The 21,044-nt window shown below is 32.4% G+C and overlaps 3 protein-coding genes and 2 long non-coding RNA genes across 5 annotated transcripts; 2 read left to right on the plus strand and 3 right to left on the minus strand.

The window, feature by feature from the left end:
• Positions 1 to 4,604: 4,604 nt before the first annotated feature.
• LOC146954321 (putative F-box protein At1g32420) lies at positions 4,605 to 5,756 on the plus strand. Its single transcript, XM_085744391.1, has one exon. The coding sequence runs from the start codon at positions 4,605 to 4,607 to the stop codon at positions 5,754 to 5,756; it is 1,152 nt and encodes a 383-aa protein (XP_085600517.1).
• Positions 5,757 to 9,274: 3,518 nt separating this feature from the next.
• Positions 9,275 to 10,844, plus strand: LOC146954322 (uncharacterized). Its single transcript, XR_015012697.1, has 2 exons — positions 9,275 to 9,491; positions 9,798 to 10,844. It is a non-coding gene; the product is annotated as an uncharacterized LOC146954322 (long non-coding RNA).
• A 591-nt stretch (positions 10,845 to 11,435) lies between these two features.
• On the minus strand, positions 11,436 to 14,262 carry LOC146954323 (uncharacterized). Its single transcript, XM_085715815.1, has 6 exons — positions 14,130 to 14,262; positions 13,331 to 13,413; positions 12,608 to 13,160; positions 12,374 to 12,498; positions 12,017 to 12,094; positions 11,436 to 11,895 (listed from the first exon to the last, which is right to left on the minus strand). Exons 2-6 carry the CDS (start codon positions 13,391 to 13,393, stop codon positions 11,656 to 11,658), a joined length of 1,059 nt encoding a protein of 352 aa, XP_085571941.1. The 5' UTR covers positions 13,394 to 13,413; positions 14,130 to 14,262; the 3' UTR covers positions 11,436 to 11,655.
• A 1,539-nt stretch (positions 14,263 to 15,801) lies between these two features.
• LOC146954324 (uncharacterized) lies at positions 15,802 to 16,892 on the minus strand. Its single transcript, XR_015012712.1, has 2 exons — positions 16,764 to 16,892; positions 15,802 to 16,125 (listed from the first exon to the last, which is right to left on the minus strand). It is a non-coding gene; the product is annotated as an uncharacterized LOC146954324 (long non-coding RNA).
• A 1,891-nt stretch (positions 16,893 to 18,783) lies between these two features.
• Positions 18,784 to 20,800, minus strand: LOC146954325 (beta-1,2-N-acetylglucosaminyltransferase II). The gene has a single exon (XM_085715828.1). It carries the CDS (start codon positions 20,366 to 20,368, stop codon positions 19,058 to 19,060), a length of 1,311 nt encoding a protein of 436 aa, XP_085571954.1. The 5' UTR covers positions 20,369 to 20,800; the 3' UTR covers positions 18,784 to 19,057.
• Positions 20,801 to 21,044: the final 244 nt, after the last annotated feature.

Consider the following 21,044-nt stretch of genomic DNA (forward strand, 5'->3'; position numbering starts at 1 on the left):
TCAATTTGAACAATTAACCTTTTATATTATTATTGACAATTAGTTTACTTGAAATTATTCAACTTTTTCTCCACAATTTTAATTGATATTAAACTAATTTAAAAAAAAATTGATATTAAACTAATTATCCTATGAATCTTTTATGATCAAGAAAAAATTCAATAAAAATTTTTTAGCAGTAAAATTCAATAAACTTGTAAAAAACAAAGATAACATATTGTATTGCCTACTAACAAAGAATCCACCTTTCAAAAACAAAAAAAACTAACAAAGTATCCTATATTGACACAGAGTTATGACCCAAAAAAATATTTGTGAACAATCTGATGGCTAAAAACCGCTTCCCATTTAATGTGCTCTGCCTTTAGACTATATAAACCTTATGACACCATTTTTTTTTTTTTTTACAAAAATAAAACAATATTCATTCTTTCAAATTAATAGAATACATCATAATCAAGATCGCTAAAAACTTAAAGGGTGAATACGCGAACAAACTCACAACACCCAAGTTAATACTATACAACGGCAAAATGCCTACAAATAATATGATAAAATCTGAATCACCAGAATACACATGCTTCTGTATCTGTAACGTTGACGTCCAAATCGTTGATTGAATATGTGATTAACTGAAGCTCATCTTTCGATCTAAACCAAAGAAACACCGCAACAAGACGCAGAATCAAACAGTGTCGCACGAGATGACGAACAACAGAATGCCACACTCAGACAACGAAATCACGAAAAAACACAAAAGGAAACACTGGATATATGTGAAAATCACTTATTTAGATCGAAAGAAAGAGAAGAAAGGATGCAGAGGGGTGATTCTAGGTCAAAAAATGACCTAAAACCACCCCTCCTCGATGAATGAAAGAGAAAGAAAACTTAGAGAGAAGCTGAAATTTCTCTCACTAGAAAACTTTTGTGACACCATATTGTTTATCGGAAAATATTTTATAGACACTAAAAAACTCAATTGGTCTCATAAGTACTAGCTCAACTGACAAAAATGCCGAAATTGTTAGGTCGGACGTCATGACTGGGGTTCGAACCCCGACACAACTACTTGTGTGTGTGAATTTATGATGACTTTTCCACTTCGTCTATCTAAAAAAAACAATTGACACCTTGTGATAGAAAGAAACTCTCGTGAGAACTCGGTTGGTAGGGATATTACATATTATATATGCAGGAGTTTAGAGAATATCATATTGGATATCAATAAAGTTTCATGTAATAAAATAATTGATTTTCTTGCAATATATAAAATGTATTTAAAATATGAAATTCTTATTGAATATCTGAATAAATTAATATTGTATTATTTACATAACTCGAAGGTTAGCCAAAGATAAACAAACGAGATTGCTCATGAATTAGCTCGACGACTTGTTGGAAGCTAGCCCCCAATTATTTGAGTACCGCTTTGTATTTACGACTTGTTAGCTAATTTTTTTTTTGAAGGAACGACTTGGTAGCTAATGAAATGCATTAATCTTTCCCAAAAAAAAAATAATAAATTATCATGTATTATAAATTAATATTGATTTTTAAGGGGGTTCGATTTTAGGGGGTTTTCCGCTTTTCTTGCCGCTTCATGTTTCATAAGTGTTACACAACTCTTTCAATCAATCTATGGCTTTGGTTCCAAATCAGAAGAAGTTTAGTTGCAGTAGCAGCTATATACATGAGGATCTTGCATTCGGTATTCTATCTAAACTCCCTATTAAGTCTCTCAAGCGATTTACTTGCGTTCGTAAATCATGGTCTATTTTATTTCAAAACCCTAATTTCATTCAAAAGTTCCGCAACAAACTTGTTACCAACTCTCATTCACCGTATGATGATGATGTTTGTTTCCTCTTCATCTGGGTTGCGTTTCCATGTTTGTTTTATTTGATTTCGGGTGAGAAGTTTGAGAACGAGTCAAATTGGATCTGCCGCCTCAATTTGATGATGCTCATGTAATTAGCAAAGTAGTAGTATCATGACTATTATAATAGAGTATTTCAATTACACTAAATAAAATTTCTCTTTTCAATGAATTCTTTATGACACCAGATGCCATAATTCTTGAGGGTGTTGAGCTTGATCTATATGAATTAATTTCTTAACATAATTGAGAGGAAAAACAACAATATCCTCATGAGGAACTAAATATGCAATAATAAGAGTAACTGTATGAATTAGTTTAGAACCAATTCTTCCTCATTCAATTTTGTTCTATTATCATATCTCTACCACAAACTCAATATCCTAAAAGAAACTTAAAACAATTTATGTCTCAAATATTTCCTTAATTTGTGGGACGAAAATTTATAGTTTTCAAACTTTTAAACAATTACAGATTGTCACAAGTCATATCATCGTTTAAAAAAGAAAACTCTTGATTCGTTCTAAAAGAACTTAAAAAAAATCAAGTCTTGATTCCCCAAATTGTCTTTTAAATACAAAAAAAATCTAGCTGCGACAATCTAAAATTAGTTCAAAAAATGAGTAAAGCAATATTTAATGACTATGTCCATTCTAAAATGATATATCTTTCAATATTATTGAACTAAAACCTTCGCTGCTTCCCATTTCATGTACTCTGCCTTTAGACTATACACCTTGTGTCATTACAAGTAGATAAATTATGTTTGTACATCTATTTTTTTTACAACTTTTGAAACAACCCTCTCTCTCATACTCACATGTGTTTTTATTCTATCTCTTTTTTTTTCTCTCTCCATTGTTTTTGTCCAATAAAAAAGAGGAGAAAAGTAGTTGTCACTAAAGTTGTATAAAATTGGTTGTACAAATATCACTCCTCTTCCCTAAAAAAAACATCACTCCTCTTACAAGTATGTGACACCATATTGTTTATTGGAAAATATTTTATAGACACTAAAAACTCAATTTGACAAGAAAGAAATAGAAACAATATGATGTATTAGATATAATATATATGTTAAGCATGTGATAAGAATAAAGTGATAAAGAGAAACTGATGTGTCGGATAAATATATGAAAATTAGAGGTGTTTATATATCATTACTCTTATTTCTCTCTCTCATTTTTTGTTATCTTATACAATTTATATATATTTCAAAAATACACACAAAAACCAAAGATTATATATCATATTGGATATAAAGAAAGTTTGATGTAAAAAAATGATTGATTTTCTTACGATTTATGGAATGGATTTAAAATATGAAATGCTTATTGAATATCTAAATGAAATAATATATATTGTACAGCAAGTTTTTTTTTTTGAACAATCAAAAATGGGATATATATATATATATATATATATATATATATATAGAAATAGAACAGGAAGTCTCAATAGCACAAGGCGTGCCAATGAAACTCCTAAAAATACAAAGTGTCAATCAGCTGAACAAAACAACCATTAGCCGATGCCCAAACATTGAAAAGGGCTCGACCACCATCTATCTGTACCAAATACAAAGGTAACCTTTTTGGCTTTCAATCAACATAAAGACAAATATTTTACTTTATCCAAGAGCCTGTGAATAGGAGTAATAGCATTGTTAAACACCCTATTGTTACGTTCAGTCCATAAGACCCAGACACAAAGAAGCCATAAAAGCTGAAGGAAAGACCTCCTAGCCTTACCAACACCTGATAAGTGAATAAACTGGATAAAATGATCAGACATTACATTGGAGTCCACCCTATTGTACAGCAAGTTAATATTGATTTTCTTACAAAGAAATTTTTTGTTATCTTTTACAATTTTAACATATTTTCAAAAATACACACAAGAACCAAAGAATATCTTGAAATCACCGTCACAATTTTTCTTCTTTTTATCTTCCAAACAAGGGTAATTTAAGGTCAATTTTGATCCAGAATCACTCATTTGAATTGTTTTTCCTTAAGCTATAATTAAATAAGTGATATCCACGTATTTTTAGTTTTCTTTCGTCAACTTTGCACGACTTTGTTTATTTTGATTTCCCGTCATTGTGCAGTGTGGTTTTGTTTTTCCGTCTTAGTACGTTGTTTATTTGATTGAGGTTGAGAAATTAGCTTTGAGCATGTGCAGATCCAATCAATGATTTTGGTGTCGTTAACATTGTAGATCCGGAGACATGAATATTCCAGAAACTTTAATTTAATCATATTTGTAGGCATATATACTCTGCTATTTTATGTTATTAACATGGATCATGTGAGTTTGTTTACAAGTTTATCCTTTTTGTTTTTAGTGATTTTGAATTTGTATCGTATCGATGTACTCTATCGATTTGAATAAATGAATATCGTTTATTTTGCTAAAAAAAACCAAACAATAACATATATGATATAAAAAAAAAAGTTTGATGTAAAATAATATTTGATTTTCTTACGATAAACGAAATGGATTTAAAATATGAGATGCTTAGTTATTTATTTTTGAGGGGGCTTATTGAATATTAAAAATATTACTAATATTGTATTGTAAATTAATATTCATTTTCTTACAAAGAAATGAAAGAAGGGGGTATATAATAATTACCATCCCACATGTGTCGTAGGCACGTTCAATTTGCTTTGCCGCTTCCATTTCATTCGTTCAAGTGTTCCACAACTCTTTCAATCAATCTATGGCTTTGCTTCCAAATCAGAAGAAGTTTAGTTGCAGTAGCAGCTATATACATGACGATCTTGCATTCGGTATTCTCTCTAAACTCCCTATTAAGTCTCTCAAGCGATTTACTTGCGTTCGTAAATCGTGGTCTCTTTTATTTCAAAACCCTAATTTCATTCAAAACTTCCGCAACAATCTTGTTACCAAATCTCATTCACCGTATGATGATGATGACGATGTGTGTTTCCTCCTCGTCTGGGTTGCACTTCCGAGTTTGTTTTATTCGATTTCGGTTCAGAGGTTTGAGAATGAGGTCAAATTGGATCCTCCCCCTCAATTTGACGATACTTTTCTTCTTATTGTTTTAGGTTCATCTATCAATGGCATTATTTGTTTATATGACCATTTGGATCATAGCAATGTAGCACTTTGGAACCCTGCTACTCAGGAATATAAGGTCATTCCTCCTAGGGTTTCCGAGTGTCTGCCTAATTTTGTTGATGACTTTCATCTTCGTGCATTTGGTTATGACCATGTTACAAATGACTACAAGGTTATTCAGCATGTAAGTTTTCGTCCTATATTAAATGGTTATATTCGGGAAGAAGATTTACCTATGACACCTGACCCGTTCTGGGAGATATATAGCCTAAGAAGTAACTCTTGGAGAAGACCTATTGTTGATATGCCAGTTCCTATCTCTAATACCACTAATGTGTACTTCAATGGGATGTGTCATTGGTATGGGGATTCAGAAGGTGAAACATTTTCTGTTGTGTCATTCAACTTGAGCAATGAGGTGTTTTTCACTACACCCGTAGATTGGAATGGTAGATCTTTTCCTAGTTTGACGGTGTTAAATGGGTACATTGCACTAATAACAGATTGTTATGCTACCATGTCTTTCAGCATATCAATTTTGGGTGAAATCGGTGTCAAGGAATCATGGACTAAACTCTTCGAATTTGGTCCTATGCCTTGTATTGAGCAGTCTCTTGATGTTTGGATGAAGGGTAAAATATTCTTAAGTCAAAAAAATGGTAAAATAGCTTGTTTTGATTTAACTACTGAAGTGATTGAAGAGATTGATTTTAAAGGAGAAAGTAAGAATTGTCTAATCGTACCTTACAAGAAAAACTTTGGTACAATTGGAGAAATAGACAATTAATTGGTTTTGTAGTCAAAGCATAACGTTTTATTAAACAATAGGAAGTAGTACTTGTTTGGTTTCCCTGGTTTTATTTTAATGCTTATTTTCTTTCTATGACATGTTGGATTGATATTTAGTTCTCCTTTTATGGACGAGCTCTTCCGTGTACCAGATATTTCAGGAAATTTTAATACATTCTGCTCATGATATCTATGTATGCTCATGTTTGTTTTTTGCTTTAGTAATATTTAAGATGGTCTAAACCATGGAAGCTAAGGAACACTAGTCTTATGCTTATTATTACTGCTCAGATATCTATTTGATCTTCTACGTATCTAACTATGTTGGGATGTGAAAGAGACTTACTGCAGCACCTTCTTCTGTGAATATTCTTTCCCATTAGATTTTGTGCTGAGGATTTGTTAGCATGATTCTCTATGCCATGTTGTTACCTCATGTCCACATGTTTTTGATATTTTCCCTTTAATGTGAAGTTACCATGTTACCTTGAGTATCTTTTCTCGATTTGTTTCGGTTAAGACTGAATATTTGATGCAAAAGTGTTATTTGTTTATACTGTTGAAACATATGCTGAGAAAATTATGCATCTGGACAACCAAAATTGTCATATTGAAAAGATGTTTTCTGAGATATATGTTCCAATCAGTACATTGCGTCTGTATTTTCCTTTTGCATTGCACTCACTGTGAATGTCATGAACTTGTAACTTTGTTTCTAGCAAGAGAAAATGCCACTATATCAATGGATACACAGTTCAGCTCTTTTTGTAGCCATACATATAAAACTGCTTTGCAAGTAGTAACAAGTATTAAATGCTGGAAGAATTTAAATTAGTTTGTTTCTTCTGGCTGAACATGATTCATAGTAAAATATGGAGAAGTCTTGTTCTCCCAAATTTAGAAGAATTTCTTTAGTTCTCATTTGTTTATCGTTTTTAAAAATTCAAGATTGTGTTAATTATCACTTTTAGGACTGTTCGTGGTTTGGTTCGGTAAGAAAATCGTACTGAACTGGAAAAACAGTTCTTTTGTACCAGACTGAACCAATTGTTTTTATAGTTACAGAATCAAACTACTTATGCATGATGAACCGAACCAAACAGTGTGTCAGCCATTTTACCGCACCAAACTATCTACAAACTGTCGGATGTTTCTTTTCGGGAGTTTGTTTACTCCAAGTTTGTTGTAAACAAGTTCGGGGATTTTAAGGCTAATTCTTGACTGTTAATCTTGCAGCTCAAACTATGGTAAACAAAAAGTTTCTTCCTTTCCAATTGACCCATAAAAATAAACAAGTTTCAAGTTAACATCAGTACTGTTGTGTTGAAGTTTGGTTCATTCCTTCCTAACAACGTTCACCCTTAACATTTCGATGGTTCCATCTTCACGCAGCACAATCTCGCATAAGCAACTATCATTTTCTGTGATATTGCACTTTCTACAAAAATCTTCCCACCCTAGCACACGTACTCGACCATCTCTCCACGTACGTACTTGGCCTCTCTTTTCGATATGTGTTGTGCTTATTTGTGGCAAGATGTGATGATAGGCTGCTAAGTCATTGCTCTGAATGTCCTGTCATAACCAAAAAAGGATGAATGCAACTTCAATATCAAATTATCAACACATTTAACAAAGTGACATCTATTCTTATTTGATATTATTCCTATTATTTTTAACATTATAATATACGCGAAGTCAAGAAAACTGACCTAGAGATTAATTTTTTTCATGATTTGTTGCAGACATGTTAAATAAGATATGGCTTCCACAAAAAAACTAGAATTTTCCAACAAGGGATGAATTAATTACGAATTTTTAAAGTGTCAAAAACTCAAAAAAAAAAAAACAACGGAAATTTCGACCTAAAAATACGAAGAAAGGATCTTCAAAATTTTATAGCATTTTGAAGACTCCTTAATTTATTTTAATTTTTCAACCAAAATGTGTAAAATTGCAATTTTGTTCGGATTAACGACATACTCACGGGTCATATATCTTTTCCCAATTCTGTAGGCATCGTTAGTATATTGTAAGAACCTTCACCGTGAATTTTTGGATTTTTTAAATGAGGGACAAATTACTCTTGAATTATTTCATAGGTTCATAATTATGGAGAACGAAAGTTCATAATTAATCATTCTATTGGCAACAAATTCTAATTTTCATGGAAAACCGTATTTTAACTTCCTAAACATGCTTGCAAAAATTATGAAAAAAATTAAACTTTGAAATCACTTTTCTAGACTTCGCTTATACTACACAGTAAAAAAAATATGAGGAATCTCAAATTACTAGAGTAAAATATGTGTTTTTATTTTTACACGATCATTTTTCAAACTTCGCGTATATTACATGGTCAATTTGAACAACTAACCTTTTATATTATTATTGACAATTAGTTTACTTGAAATTATTCAACTTTTTCTCCACACTTTTGATTGATATTAAGCTAATTTCAGAAAAAGATTGATATTAAACTAATTATCCTATGAATATTTTATGATCAAGAAAAAATTCAATAAAAATTTTTTAGCAGTAAAATTCAATAAACTTGTAAAAAACAAAGATAACATATTGTATTGCCTACTAACAAAGAATCCACCTTTCAAAAACAAAACAAAAAAACTAACAAAGTATCCTATATTGACAGAGTTATGACCCAAAAAATATTTGGGAACAATCTGATGGCAAAAAACCGCTTCCCATTTAATGTGCTCTGCCTTTGGACTATATACACCTTATGACACCATTTTTTTTTTTTTTTACAAAAATAAAACAATATTCATTCATTCAAATTAATAGAATACATCATAATCAAGATCGCTAAAAACTTAAAGGGTGAATATGCGAACAAACTCACAACACCCAAGTTAATACTATACAACGGCAAAATGCCTACAAATAATATGATAAAATTTGAATCACCAGAATACACATGCTTCTGAATCTGTAACGTTGACGTCCAAATCGTTGATTGAATATGTGATTAACTGAAGCTCATCTTTCAATCTAAACCAAAGAAACACCGCAACAAGACACAAAATCAAACAGTGTCGCACGAGACGACGAACAACACAACGCCACACTCAGACAACGTAATCACGAAAAAACACAAAAGGAAACACCGGATATATGTGAAAATCACTTATTTAGATCGAAAGAAAGGGAAGAAAGGATGCAGAGGGGTGATTCTAGGTCAAAAAAGGACCTAAAACCACCCCTCCTCGATGAATGAAAGTGAAAGAAAACTTAGAGAGAAGCTGAAGTTTCTCTCGAAAACTTTTATGACACTATATTTATCGGAAAATATTTTATAGACATTAAAAACTCAATTAGCTCGACGACTTGTTGGAAGCTAGCCCCCAATTATTTGAGTACCGCTTTGTATTTACGACTTGTTAACTAATTTTTTTTTTTTAAGGAACGACTTGTTAGCTAATGAAATGCACTAATCTTTCCCAAAAATAAATAAAAAATTAGCATGTATTATAAATTAATATTGATTTTTTCTTATAAGAAAAGAAACGAAATGAAAGAAGGGGGTATGATTACCATCCCACAGGTGTGGTAGGTAGGGACGTTCAATTTCAGGGGGTTTTCCGCTTTTCTTTACCGCTTTCTGTTCCATTCGTTCAAGTGTTACACAACTCTTATCAATCTATGGCATTGGTTCCAAATCGGAAGAAGTTTAGTTGCAGTAGCAGCTATATACATGACGATCTTGCATTCGGTATTCTCTCTAAACTCCCTATTAAGTCTCTCAAGCGATTTACTTGCGTTCGTAAATCATGGTCTCTTTTATTTCAAAACCCTAATTTCATTCAAAAGTTCCGCAACAATCTTGTTATCAAATCTAATTCACCATATGATGATGATGATGATTATGATGATGATGATGATGATGATGATGTGTGTTTCCTCTTCATCTGGGTTGCGATTCCATGTTTGTTTTATTCGATTTCGGGTGAGAAGTTTGAGAACGAGGTCAAATTGGATCTCCCGCCTCAATTTGATGATGCTTTTCATCTTGTTTTAGGTTCATCTATCAATGGCATTTTTTGTTTATATGACCATCTGGATCCTAGCAATGTAGCAATTTGGAATCCTGCTACCGGTGAAAATAAGGTCATTCCTCCCAGGCTTTCCGAGTGTCTACCTAATTTTGATGATGTCATTCATCTTTGTGCATTTGGTTATGACCATGTTACAAATGACTACAAGGTTATTCAACATGTAAGTTTTCGTCCTATATTCAATGGTTATTCTCAGGAAGAAGATTTGCCTATGACACCTGACCCGTTCTGGGAGAAGACCAATTGTTGATATGCCCATTCCAAACTCTAACCCCACTAATGTGTACTTCAATGGGATGTGCCATTGGTTTGGAGATTGGGATGGTAAAACATTTTCTGTTGTGTCATTCAACTTGAGCAATGAGGTCTTTTTCACTACACCTGTAGATTGGCATGCTAAATATTTTTCTAGTTTGACGGTGTTAAATGGGTACATTGCACTACTAACAGATTCTGTTGAAACCATGTCTTTCAGCATATCAATTTTGGGTGAAATCGGTGTCAAGGAATCATGGACCAGACTCTTCGAATGTGGTCCTTTGTCTTGCATTGAGCGGCCTATTGAATGTGGTCCTTTGAAGAAGGGTAATATATTCTTAAGTAAAAAAAATGGTAAAGTTGCTTGTTTTGATTTAACTACTGAAGTGATTGAAGAGATTGATTTTAAAGGAGAAAGTAAGAATTGTCTAATCGTACCTTACAAGAAAAACTTTGGTACAATTGGAGAAATAGACAATTAGTTGCATAGGATTTGTTAGCATGATTCTCTATGCCATGTTTTAGCCTCATGTTCACATGTTTTTGATATTTTCCCTTTATGTGAGGTTACCATGTTACCTTGAGTATCTTTTTTCGATTTGTTTCGATTAAGACTGAATATTTGATGCAAAAGTGTGATTTGTTTATACTGTTGATAGGCACATGCTTACATATGCTGAGAAAATTATACATCTGTACAACCAAAAGATGTTTTCTGAGATATATGTTCCAATCAGTACATTGCGTCTCTATTTTCCTTTTGCATTGAACTCATTGTGAATGATCAAGAGTAGATTATTTTGTTGATATGAGGATTTGATAACAACTAAGCTCATTTTGTAAAACTGCTTTGTAAGTAGTAACAAGTATTAAATGCTGGAAAAATTTGTTTTACTTTGTTCCTTTTGTGGCATCATATCGTTGATATACATGGTTGAACATAATTTTATAGTAAAATATATATTAATATTGTCAATTACAAGAGTTATCGTTGATATTTTATGCCTTAAACTCCAAATTGGATAAGTCTTGTACTCTGAATTTTAGAAGAATTTGTTGTTCTTAATTGTTATCATCTTAAAAATTCAAGATTGCGTTAATTATCAGTTCTTAATTTGATATTTTAAAGAATTTGTGTACCAGACTGATCTGTTTATGTTTCATTTTTAGCCGAACCGAACTGGTTTTTAGTTTTGTTCACTGGGTTTTGAATTTAAAGAACTGAACTACGTATGCATGGCAAACCGAACCAAACTGTGTGTCAGCTGTTGAACCGAACCTAACTATCTGCAAACTGTCGGATATTTCTGTACAGGAGTTTAAGGCTAATTCTTGATGGAATATAGCGATAATAATATTTCAACCATTGTGCATTGTTGTCTTCCATTGTAAAACCACACAAATGATTGTGTAATAGTTAGTGCAAGCTAAATAATTATACAATAAGGCATAAAAATGGTCATCATTGTCATTACAAAAACAATTTTAGAAGTTATAAAAGCACACTTCATAAAAATAAACAAGTTTCAAGTTAACATCAGTACTGTTGTGTTGCAGTCTGGTTCATTCCTTCCTAACAATGTGCACCCTTAACATTTCGATTTTTCCATCTTCACGCAGCACAATCTCGCATAAGCAACTATCATTTTCTGTGATATTGCACTTTCTACAAAAATCTTCCCACCCTAGCACACGTACTCGACCATCTCTCCACGTACGTACTTGGCCTCTCTTTTCGATATGTGTTGTGCTTATTTGTGGCAAGATGTGATGATAGGCTGCTAAGTCATTGCTCTGAATGTCCTGTCATAACCAAAAAAGGATGAATGCACCTTGAATATCAAATTATCAACACATTAAACAAAAGTGGATACCACTTCATAATAGTGAAAAATGAAAGGTAAAGATTGGAATTATACTATACCTTGCAGTGGCAACATTCAAGGGTGACATGTTTTGTGAAACAGAGGCAGAAATCCTTGATAACATTCTTTGGAATAAACTTCAAATGTGAAGAGTGATGGCATAATAAGTACATCAAAGAAGTAACATGAAATGATTGCAAGTTATGACAAGTAAAATTGCAACAACTTGGACATAAAAGTAATAAAGAGAATAACTAGACAGGCATAGAGTACAAAGGAAAATTGATAAGAAATGACAAGTCGAAGGTGAAAATTTCGACTAACTCCTCTACCTAGGGTTAAGCAAATGGACTAATCACTCGTTTAACTATGCTTCCATGTCAAAAAAAAAAGGTAATGGACATAAAGAATTGTACCAATTCATTAGGTCTGGAATGAATATATTTTGCAATGAAGTGTGGATTTCCGGGTTGAATATACATTTCAGCATCAATTTCGTCATCTTCAGGTTTTGAATGTGCAGAGCTGCTCCCAATGTCCGCTAAACCAAAATAAATCATCAGGTAAATTCTGACTCATGCACGCACAAACTCATATAGAATGAAAAAACAAAATAGTAGTTTTATCTTCGGTATGATGTCAAAACTTACCAGCTTTGCACTTGCAGGTTCTACAATGTTGATGTTTACTTCTACTAATTTCCTTATACATTCTTTCATTCTCGTCGTCGTCATCACCATCATCATCATCGGTATCATGATGTTCTTCCTCTGCCATAATATCATCATCATGATCTTCTTCCTCTGCCATAATATCATCATCATCAGCAGCAGCAGCATCATAATTATAATCATCATCCTCGTCATCGTCATCATCATCATCACCATCATCGTCCTCTTCCTCATCCTCCAACATATTATTATTTTCCTCCTCGTCACTTACCTTCTTCTTTTCACACATTGATGATAGTTCAAGAATTTTGAACCTGAATATGTTATTTTCAATATGTGTAAAAACAAGGAAATCATCCTCCTTTAAAGAATTTTCCTCTCTAAATTGCTTCCAGCCATCGTCAAAATAAAGCTCATCGCCAATACGACGAGCTTTGACATGCCAATCTCTTCCTCTACGATCTCTTAGGATAAAATCCTTTATTACCCTCCTTTTTGAACGCATCGAGTTCACAAAAGCATTAGGGATACGCTGCAATAGATTAAAGAAAATGATGAAGATTAATTAGTAGTAAATAACTACTACATCACAAGTTATTTTCAATACACTTAATATTATTTCTTTGCATACCAAACTGGTTTTTATCAAAAAGGAAGAAAAATCATTGGAGGGAACATGGTTAAAAATAAACAAGTACGTACGATTCTTTCGGTGTGCTTCTCTGTGGAAAAAACTTTGAAGAAGTCTGGGTAATCCTTGGCCATCTTAGTTACAATTTGGATATCTGAAAATGCCAATATTCAAATTATAGCACACCTTGAAAATTCAAGACTTTTCTTGATATTCAAAATAAACAAATTTACAAATAAATTTCTCAAGAAATTGAAATGATGAGAATACATGCATACTTCAGGAAGTACAAACAAGGACTCTAATTAAAAGGACCATGCTTGATTTATATTTAATTATTTTACTTTAATTTTTTTTTCTTTTGATAACAAAAAAATCCATTTTCTTTTATATTTTTATTATGATTGATAACAAAATCAAAAGAAAGAAAAGGGATAAATTTACTCAACCCAACCTACAGAACTTCAAATTAAATTCTTGTTTGCATAAAAGTATTTGTACATCATGGAAACGCAAGTATATTTGTACACCATTAAAACAATAGAAAACATGTTCTTCATATAAGAACTTGGATCTAAATTATGAGTTTTGTTGATGTTTAATTTTAAGTAATATTAAAAAATCTTTGACATTATATAACATAATTAACACCATATTTGTTTTTTGAAAGAACATAAATAACACCATTAAAATAATAAAAAAAACACAATTTTAACTCCATGATAAAAAAATAAAAAATAGTAGCAAATCAACAGAATAAATCAAAATACTAATATGATAAACCTTTTTAAAATCCCCTAAAAAAACCTATATCAAATCATACAAAATATTTCAAAACAGAACAAAAAAAAAAGGGATTTTGAGAGTTACCTGCAAGTCCAAGAAAAATGAGAGATGAGAGTTTCTTGGCTGGTCACTAATGAAACAGCCTTTCACGTTCTTCTTGTGTTTTTTACAAGTTGATTTTAAAACATTATTCCTTAATAATTAATTGCTTGTTTACTTCAAAGAATAAGAGTTGGTAATAGTCCATTTATATTTCTACTTATGACATTCAGTCAATATCATTTTTCCACATTTATGTCATTATTATTTTTCTGTTTATGGAAACTCATTCTGTGAGTGAGATGTACTGTACACTGTAATAGTGATGATCATGCATGTGAAATGAGGCACTAATAGTAAAATATGCAGTTACTACTAATATGCTAGTTCAAACTTTGTGGTCCTTCTCAAAGAGTTGTAATATTATAATTAATTAATTATGGTCCATAACTCAATTTGATTCATTTTGAAAGTGTTGATTATTGCTTGATTAATTTAGGGTGCAGCACTAAAGTGTTATTCCTCTTTCACATTCATATTTATAAGTTAAGAAAAGGAAGGACTAAGGAGACATTATCCATGCAAACCTATCTTATATGTTTTCCAATAGTTTAATTCTTTTTACAAATATCTCACTTTTTTACATTATACTATTATTTATGCTTATTTATTTACTTATGAGATAGTGTCATTGTTTATTTTTCCTATATATAGAAAAAAAGTGAGTTGTCATTGTTAGGGCATTGGGCCATTGGTGTACCTCTTTCTTTCTTTGTACTCTTCATATGACATAATTCAATATGGCATCCAATGTGGAATTACACATTCACACCACAACTTTTTTGTTTTAGAAAGCACTCAATTTGAGTAGAAACTGGTCACGAAATGAATTATGTCATGCCAAAGGTTTAAATGTAGACACATTTCAATGATACAAGAAAGTCAGGCTAAGAAATCTAATCTAAAATGTATACAAATTGGCCCCTATATATTGAATTCCTCATATCACATACATGCAATGCGAACTAGAGCCAACGATTATTTTCTTCGAGGTTTTGTCCATGGTTTGAATGGAGTGGTATAAAAAAAACAAAAATGTGAAATACACCCACAAAGTGGGGGCAACTCGGCGTCAAGTGGGGCGGACTTTGTGTTTTTCCTACAACTAGTCAATATTGACATTGTATCAAATCACATTCAACGATTTCAAGTCAAGACCACCCGACAACCCAAGTAGTTAAGTAGTTCTTTAAGTTAAAAAAAAAAAAATTATCATATAAAACAAGTATTAAATTGTTTAAAGATTTGTTATTTTTATAGGAATTTAAAGATTTGTTGTTCTCATATGAAAAGATTTATTGTTAACAATATGAAAAATGACCAAAAACTAAAATTGTATTTATGTTTTAATAGAAGGATAAATTTAAAAAAGAAAAAAATAAATGGCTAATTTGAAATTAAATACCTTTGAAAAGTAATTTTGCCTAAAATGCAATGCTAGTTAATAGTTTCAACCACCATACGTAAACTCCAGTTGTTTTCTTTTGTAAAGAGTAGAGTAGCTGACGACAGTAAATGAGTTGTCATCATATAATTGCAATTTGTAGATAACACAAACAAATTTAGATTTTAACAAACTTGTGATTATCTCCCTCAAAAAAAAAAAAAAAACTTGTGATTATCATCTTTTTATAAAAATTAAAAAAAAATATTAGTGTGAGTTTGAAATCCATGATCTAAAGTTTGTCTTCAGGATCAAAGAACATCTACAAATGTATTTATATTTATCTCCCCTAAAGGCAATATCGGGGTTTGAACCCGAAATCTCATATCCAAAATCTGTATTTTTAGCACTTAACCAAATTCTTGGAGTTTAACAAATATTTGATTTGATATTATTCATTTCCACTTTATCAAAAACTTGAGATATCGTTCATCAATTTGATACTATTTGATTTGCCATCATTGATTTTAGGCTGTGTGATTACTGCATTATCTCAAGATAAAAAGCAATACTTGAGCGGCATCAATCACTGATAGCCTGCATAAAAAAAAAAAAAAACGACAAAACATAATGAAAGATCACTTATAATTTGATTGTATCAAGAAGTCCTGTAATTTGAACATTAAACTATGAATATGAAGGTTATTAGCCATTGGCTAAGTTTAAGCTTTTGGTGTCTCTTGTTTTTGAGATTCTGTTGCAAGTTAAACTCTTCTGAGGCATCCTGCTCGAGTATGTCTTGTGCCGGGGAATTGCCGTTGTTGGTAATATATTTCATTATGACCTCTTAAAGAAAACCATTTTCTTCATTATTCAAAATATAATTGCACAACCCTAAAATAAATGAAAATATCATCTAAAAAAAAAAATCAATAATAATATATTTAATCAATATAAGAAACGACGAGATTATTGCACTTCATGGTTAGTAATGAAAAACTTAAGTTATTCCGGATAAGAAAATAGAATTATGTTAGGAACGTCTTGAGGCTTATCTAAGGGTAATTAGAGGATATTAGAGAAATTTTAATAATTGAATCTTAATAAAAAAAAATATAAAAAAAATTGTATCTAATTACCCTCCTGAGTCCTGATGCATGCATAACTTATACAATAGTATTGTACAAAAGACCAAGTTCAATTAGAAATTCGAGATTATTAGGCTAGACATTTACCGTGATCATCCAGGTTCAAACTCCTAGACATTGACCGTGAAGATCCGGGTTCAAATTCAGGGCCTCCTATGTGTTGTTTTCATGTGTGTCACTCCGTCTCCAGACACAAAACACTTAAATAATAATTTTAACAGTTACTTACTGATGATGCACATGCTAAGAGAAATTTTTCCAAATTGAAAATGCTAAAAAAATTATTTGTGATCTACATACAAAGATAGATTAAATCTTTGCTTTTGTTTCTGTAAAATAGTAATATTTTAACGTGCTTGTATTATGAATGAATTAGTAGTAATTTTGCTATAAAAGGACAAGAGAATAATATTCAAATGATTAATAGAACAATGTTTACTCAATTTGCACAAAACACCCATATCCCCTTCCCCGACCAACTCTCAGCCGTTGCATTAATTCAACGACTAAGACTTCTTGGAAAGGACAAGACAAACTGCAAAAAACAATCCAGCTGCTAGCTTCTTACATATATAAGAAAGCCACATCAACTCCTTGGTCGTAACTCCCAATAGATTTTGTGTGATCGGGAGTTACACTCCGATAAATCCGAAGGGTTTTTGAGCAATGTGAGGGGCCAGCCTATAAAGCAATTACCTCCCCATAACTTGGCCAAAGTGCTCTTGTGCAAAATAGACTCCTTGGACATTCTTAACCTTTCATGAAACATATTTATATATGTTGAAATTTCTAATTGTTACTGTATAGTGCTACTCTAGGACTCATTGAGGGAAGGTGTATGATAAGCTCCCATCTTACTAGAGTTTACTAGAAAGGATTCGATAACTTGTTTTAAAAACCCTCAAACGCCCTCCTCCGATGCATACTTTGTTAGTTACTCATATCAGGAGACATGAAGTCTCTGAGAACATTTGACATATGTCATAGTCATGACCATCTTTAATGAACAATTCTAGATAACATTGCAAAACTGATTACCTGGGTTGAAAATAGTTTCGAGCGAAACCCCTTTAATGGATTACAACTTACAAGCATATATGCTTCTTGTTTTGTCAGATTTATACCATAGGGAATATTTCAAGTTTATACCATAGGGAATATTTCAAGTTTATTTAGCTTTGCTTAGAAGAGCCTCTTCACCTTTGTGAAAGCTTGTAATGCTACTTATAGAATTTCCTAGTCTCCTAGTCATGCCAATAACGTACTCAAGTTCAATTAGTAATTGCCAAAATGCTGTTAACTTCTACTTTCCTATTCATCAATCATTTGAGTATTGGTTTACTGTTTAGAGGAAAACATATGACTGTGTCTGTGTCAACCAACACAGCATACATATGGAATGTCCCCTAGGCAATCTATCTAGCGTTTATTGACTAACAATTTAACAAACATTGAAAAAGCTATTAAACAAATAGTAGCTCTTGCATATCAAATACAGTCAACAAATGCAGGGGACCAAGAACAGGGTACTGAAGTAAGCCTCAAATCATGATGTTAACTCATTCTAACCATACCTATTTTACTTCTCCACACTCTATTTTGTTATGAGTAAGAGACGAACTTAGTAACCAGGGGTTTACTACACTCACACACTTTGCCACACACTATGATTCCTATGTTCACATAAATTTTCACTATCTACAGAAAAGAAACAAAAAAATGCAGTAACAGAGCAATGGTGCATGAATTCAAGCAGTTTAGAAAACATAAAACATAAGGACTGACTTAAGTTAACTCTGGAAGGGTTACACTACATTTCTGCCAGTATGCTTCCAGTGGAAAACCTAAAATAGCCCTAGAAAAAAGGGTATGGAACAAGAGAACAAACAAGTTGAAAATTTCGTATTGTTATTATTGACGTATGACTTATTTTTGTTTTTGTCTGTCTCTTTCCATCTAATTTAGTAATCAGTATAACTGTTGAAATACTTTGGTGTTTCGGGAATCGGGATTACTGCAAAAATTGAAGATTTTAAGTGGAATTAAACATTTGACATATTGCATCAAAGACTAAGCATTTGCTGCAAAGTCACACAGACAAGCCGCATACAATAAAGTTATTCTCCAATTCACATAAGTGGATAACTATGAATATCTTCAAATCCAATGACTGATATGTATGAAAACATAATACAAATGATTCCTTCGTCTGTGGAAGAACCAATATGAGAGAAAATCCATTCAGTGTTAACTATCAAATTAACTATGGACCCTAAAACCGTTTGTAAAGTAAATTCATGTATCGAACAACCTAATTTTCTCACGCAGACCAAATTAAAAATAAAAACAAGTATTGATAAAAGCTACCAGAAACTGAACTCTTACAAGGGAGATACATTGCCTTTGGAGGAGCGATACATGTCGGCAAAGCTCAAGCATAAGTGGCGGTCTCTGTCATCCCCCCAACCTCCCCAACCTTTAAACCCGGCTTTATAACCAGGCTGATTTTTATAGACATGAACATCCCAATCTGAATCAATGTTCGAAACCTTATCATGATCTTCTACACGAATGTTCGCCATGCCGTTATCAATGCAAGCCTTATTCTCCCCCTGACCCTGATGCAAACCGCATTTCCCAAAGTGAACAGCACTAGTCCTTGGGCCTCGTAACGTGTACACAGGTCTACCAAATGAGGGATAAACAGTTGCCCACATAGTGATATCCCAATTATAATCATCAAAGAAACAAAATTCTGTAGCCTTATTGTGTATTTTCTTCCAAACCGTTCGATTAAAAGAGTAACCAATATTTCCCATTCTCTCCGCAACTAAACTATCCCACTCTTCACCTCTCGAGTTCACATCAGAAGGTGCTAAATTTGCAGCATAACAATCAGGACATTTCCTAGGCTTCAACGAAGTTAGAATCTGTAAATTCCGATACGCATTGGGAAATATAAAGTGGTCTTCTTCAATAAAAAGAACATGCCCAGAATGCGCTCTCGTCTCACTCAATCCATCCCATACCGTGTTCATCATCCACCACCAATGATGCTTCAACGACACAATCTTCGGCGCACGGTGGTTCCCATACTGATCAGGATTCCCTTCACAATGCTTCTCTTTCGCATCATCTTTCTCCTTACAATCACCAACCGAAACCCCCGGAAAACTATTCGGAAACAAATGAGGCGAATACGGAGCATATATCTGTTTAACTTGACAAAACCTAATACCACCAATGATATTATTCATTTCCTCAAAGTAACCATCATGACTAACAATCAGCAAAGTCTCATTAATCCCTACAACCTTAGCAAGACTCTCAACAACCACTTTAAGATACTGCGGCCGGTTATGAACATACAAAACAACAATGATAGCATCTTTACCAATATTTGGATACAAATCCAAATTCCTTGGTGGCAACAAATTCAACTTTTCCAATTTTTTCGACAAATCACTCTGCTGTGGAAGGTTTTGCAACTTTGTAAACTTCAAATCGCGACGATAACCGGAACCATCATCAACACTTTGTAAATCATTAGTTTTAATAGTTGTACTTGAATTTGATCCAAGTAAAAATATCAATATCAAAACCCCACATAAAGTAAAAAACACCACAGATAATAAACGACGCAAAGCCAAATCTCTAAGACGTGGTTTCTTATAAGAAGCCATAGTAAACATAAAGCATAAAAAAAGAGTATAAATTTATATCAAAATTAAATCATAACCTTGATGTTGAGATTGTTTGGACCAAAACCCAGTTCTAGTTTGAAGTAAAGATGAAAACTTTACACAAATCAGATGTGGAAATCAAGGTTTTGAGAGAAAAAGGTTAGACCCAAGTGGTTTATTGTGTGAAAAATGGGGTGTGGAAGAAGAGGGTGTGAATAGTGATTTTGGAGGGTGAGAATTGAGTTGAAGAGTAAAAGAGGGTTTGTTTGGTAGGTATAAGAATCAAACGTAGAAAACACGACAAAGTGTAATGAAGGAAGAAAGAGAGGTTTGAATTGTCAACAACAGTGGAGGCAGAAACAAGGCTGGTATTCGGGTATGGATTGCTGGTTTGGGGATCCGACAAGGTATGATAGTGTAGTGTAGTGCTGGAGAAACTAGTCAATTTTAGCTCTACTAGTATAGTGACCCGTGCCAAGCACGGAAAATAAAAAACTTTTTTGTTCAAATGTATAGATTTTATATTATGTTATCTTAAAGTTATAAGTGTGGTTATAATTTAAATTTGATATGAAAAAAATATCATCTTAATGTTGTTAGTTTTGTATATATTTTGAAATATTTAAACATTGCACATAACGATTAAAGTATTTGAATTTATACTTATACTAATTATTTGTAGTAT

Source organism: Medicago sativa, chromosome 1 (genome assembly GCF_051527215.1).
Source record: "Medicago sativa cultivar Bolivia chromosome 1, Bolivia_mono, whole genome shotgun sequence".
In the NCBI taxonomy this organism is placed as follows: domain Eukaryota; kingdom Viridiplantae; phylum Streptophyta; class Magnoliopsida; order Fabales; family Fabaceae; genus Medicago; species Medicago sativa.

Coding starts and splice junctions, on each gene's coding strand:
- LOC146954321 (XM_085744391.1), top strand. CDS start 4,605: ATGGCTTTGCTTCCAAATCAGAAGAAGTTTAGTTGCAGTAGCAGCTAT.
- LOC146954323 (XM_085715815.1), bottom strand. CDS start 13,393: ATGGCCAAGGATTACCCAGACTTCTTCAAAGTTTTTTCCACAGAGAAG. Junction 13,161..13,330: donor AGAAGCACACCGAAAGAATC/GTACGTACTTGT, acceptor AATCTATTGCAG/CGTATCCCTAATGCTTTTGT. Junction 12,095..12,373: donor ATTCCAGACCTAATGAATTG/GTACAATTCTTT, acceptor TCACATTTGAAG/TTTATTCCAAAGAATGTTAT.
- LOC146954325 (XM_085715828.1), bottom strand. CDS start 20,368: ATGTTTACTATGGCTTCTTATAAGAAACCACGTCTTAGAGATTTGGCT.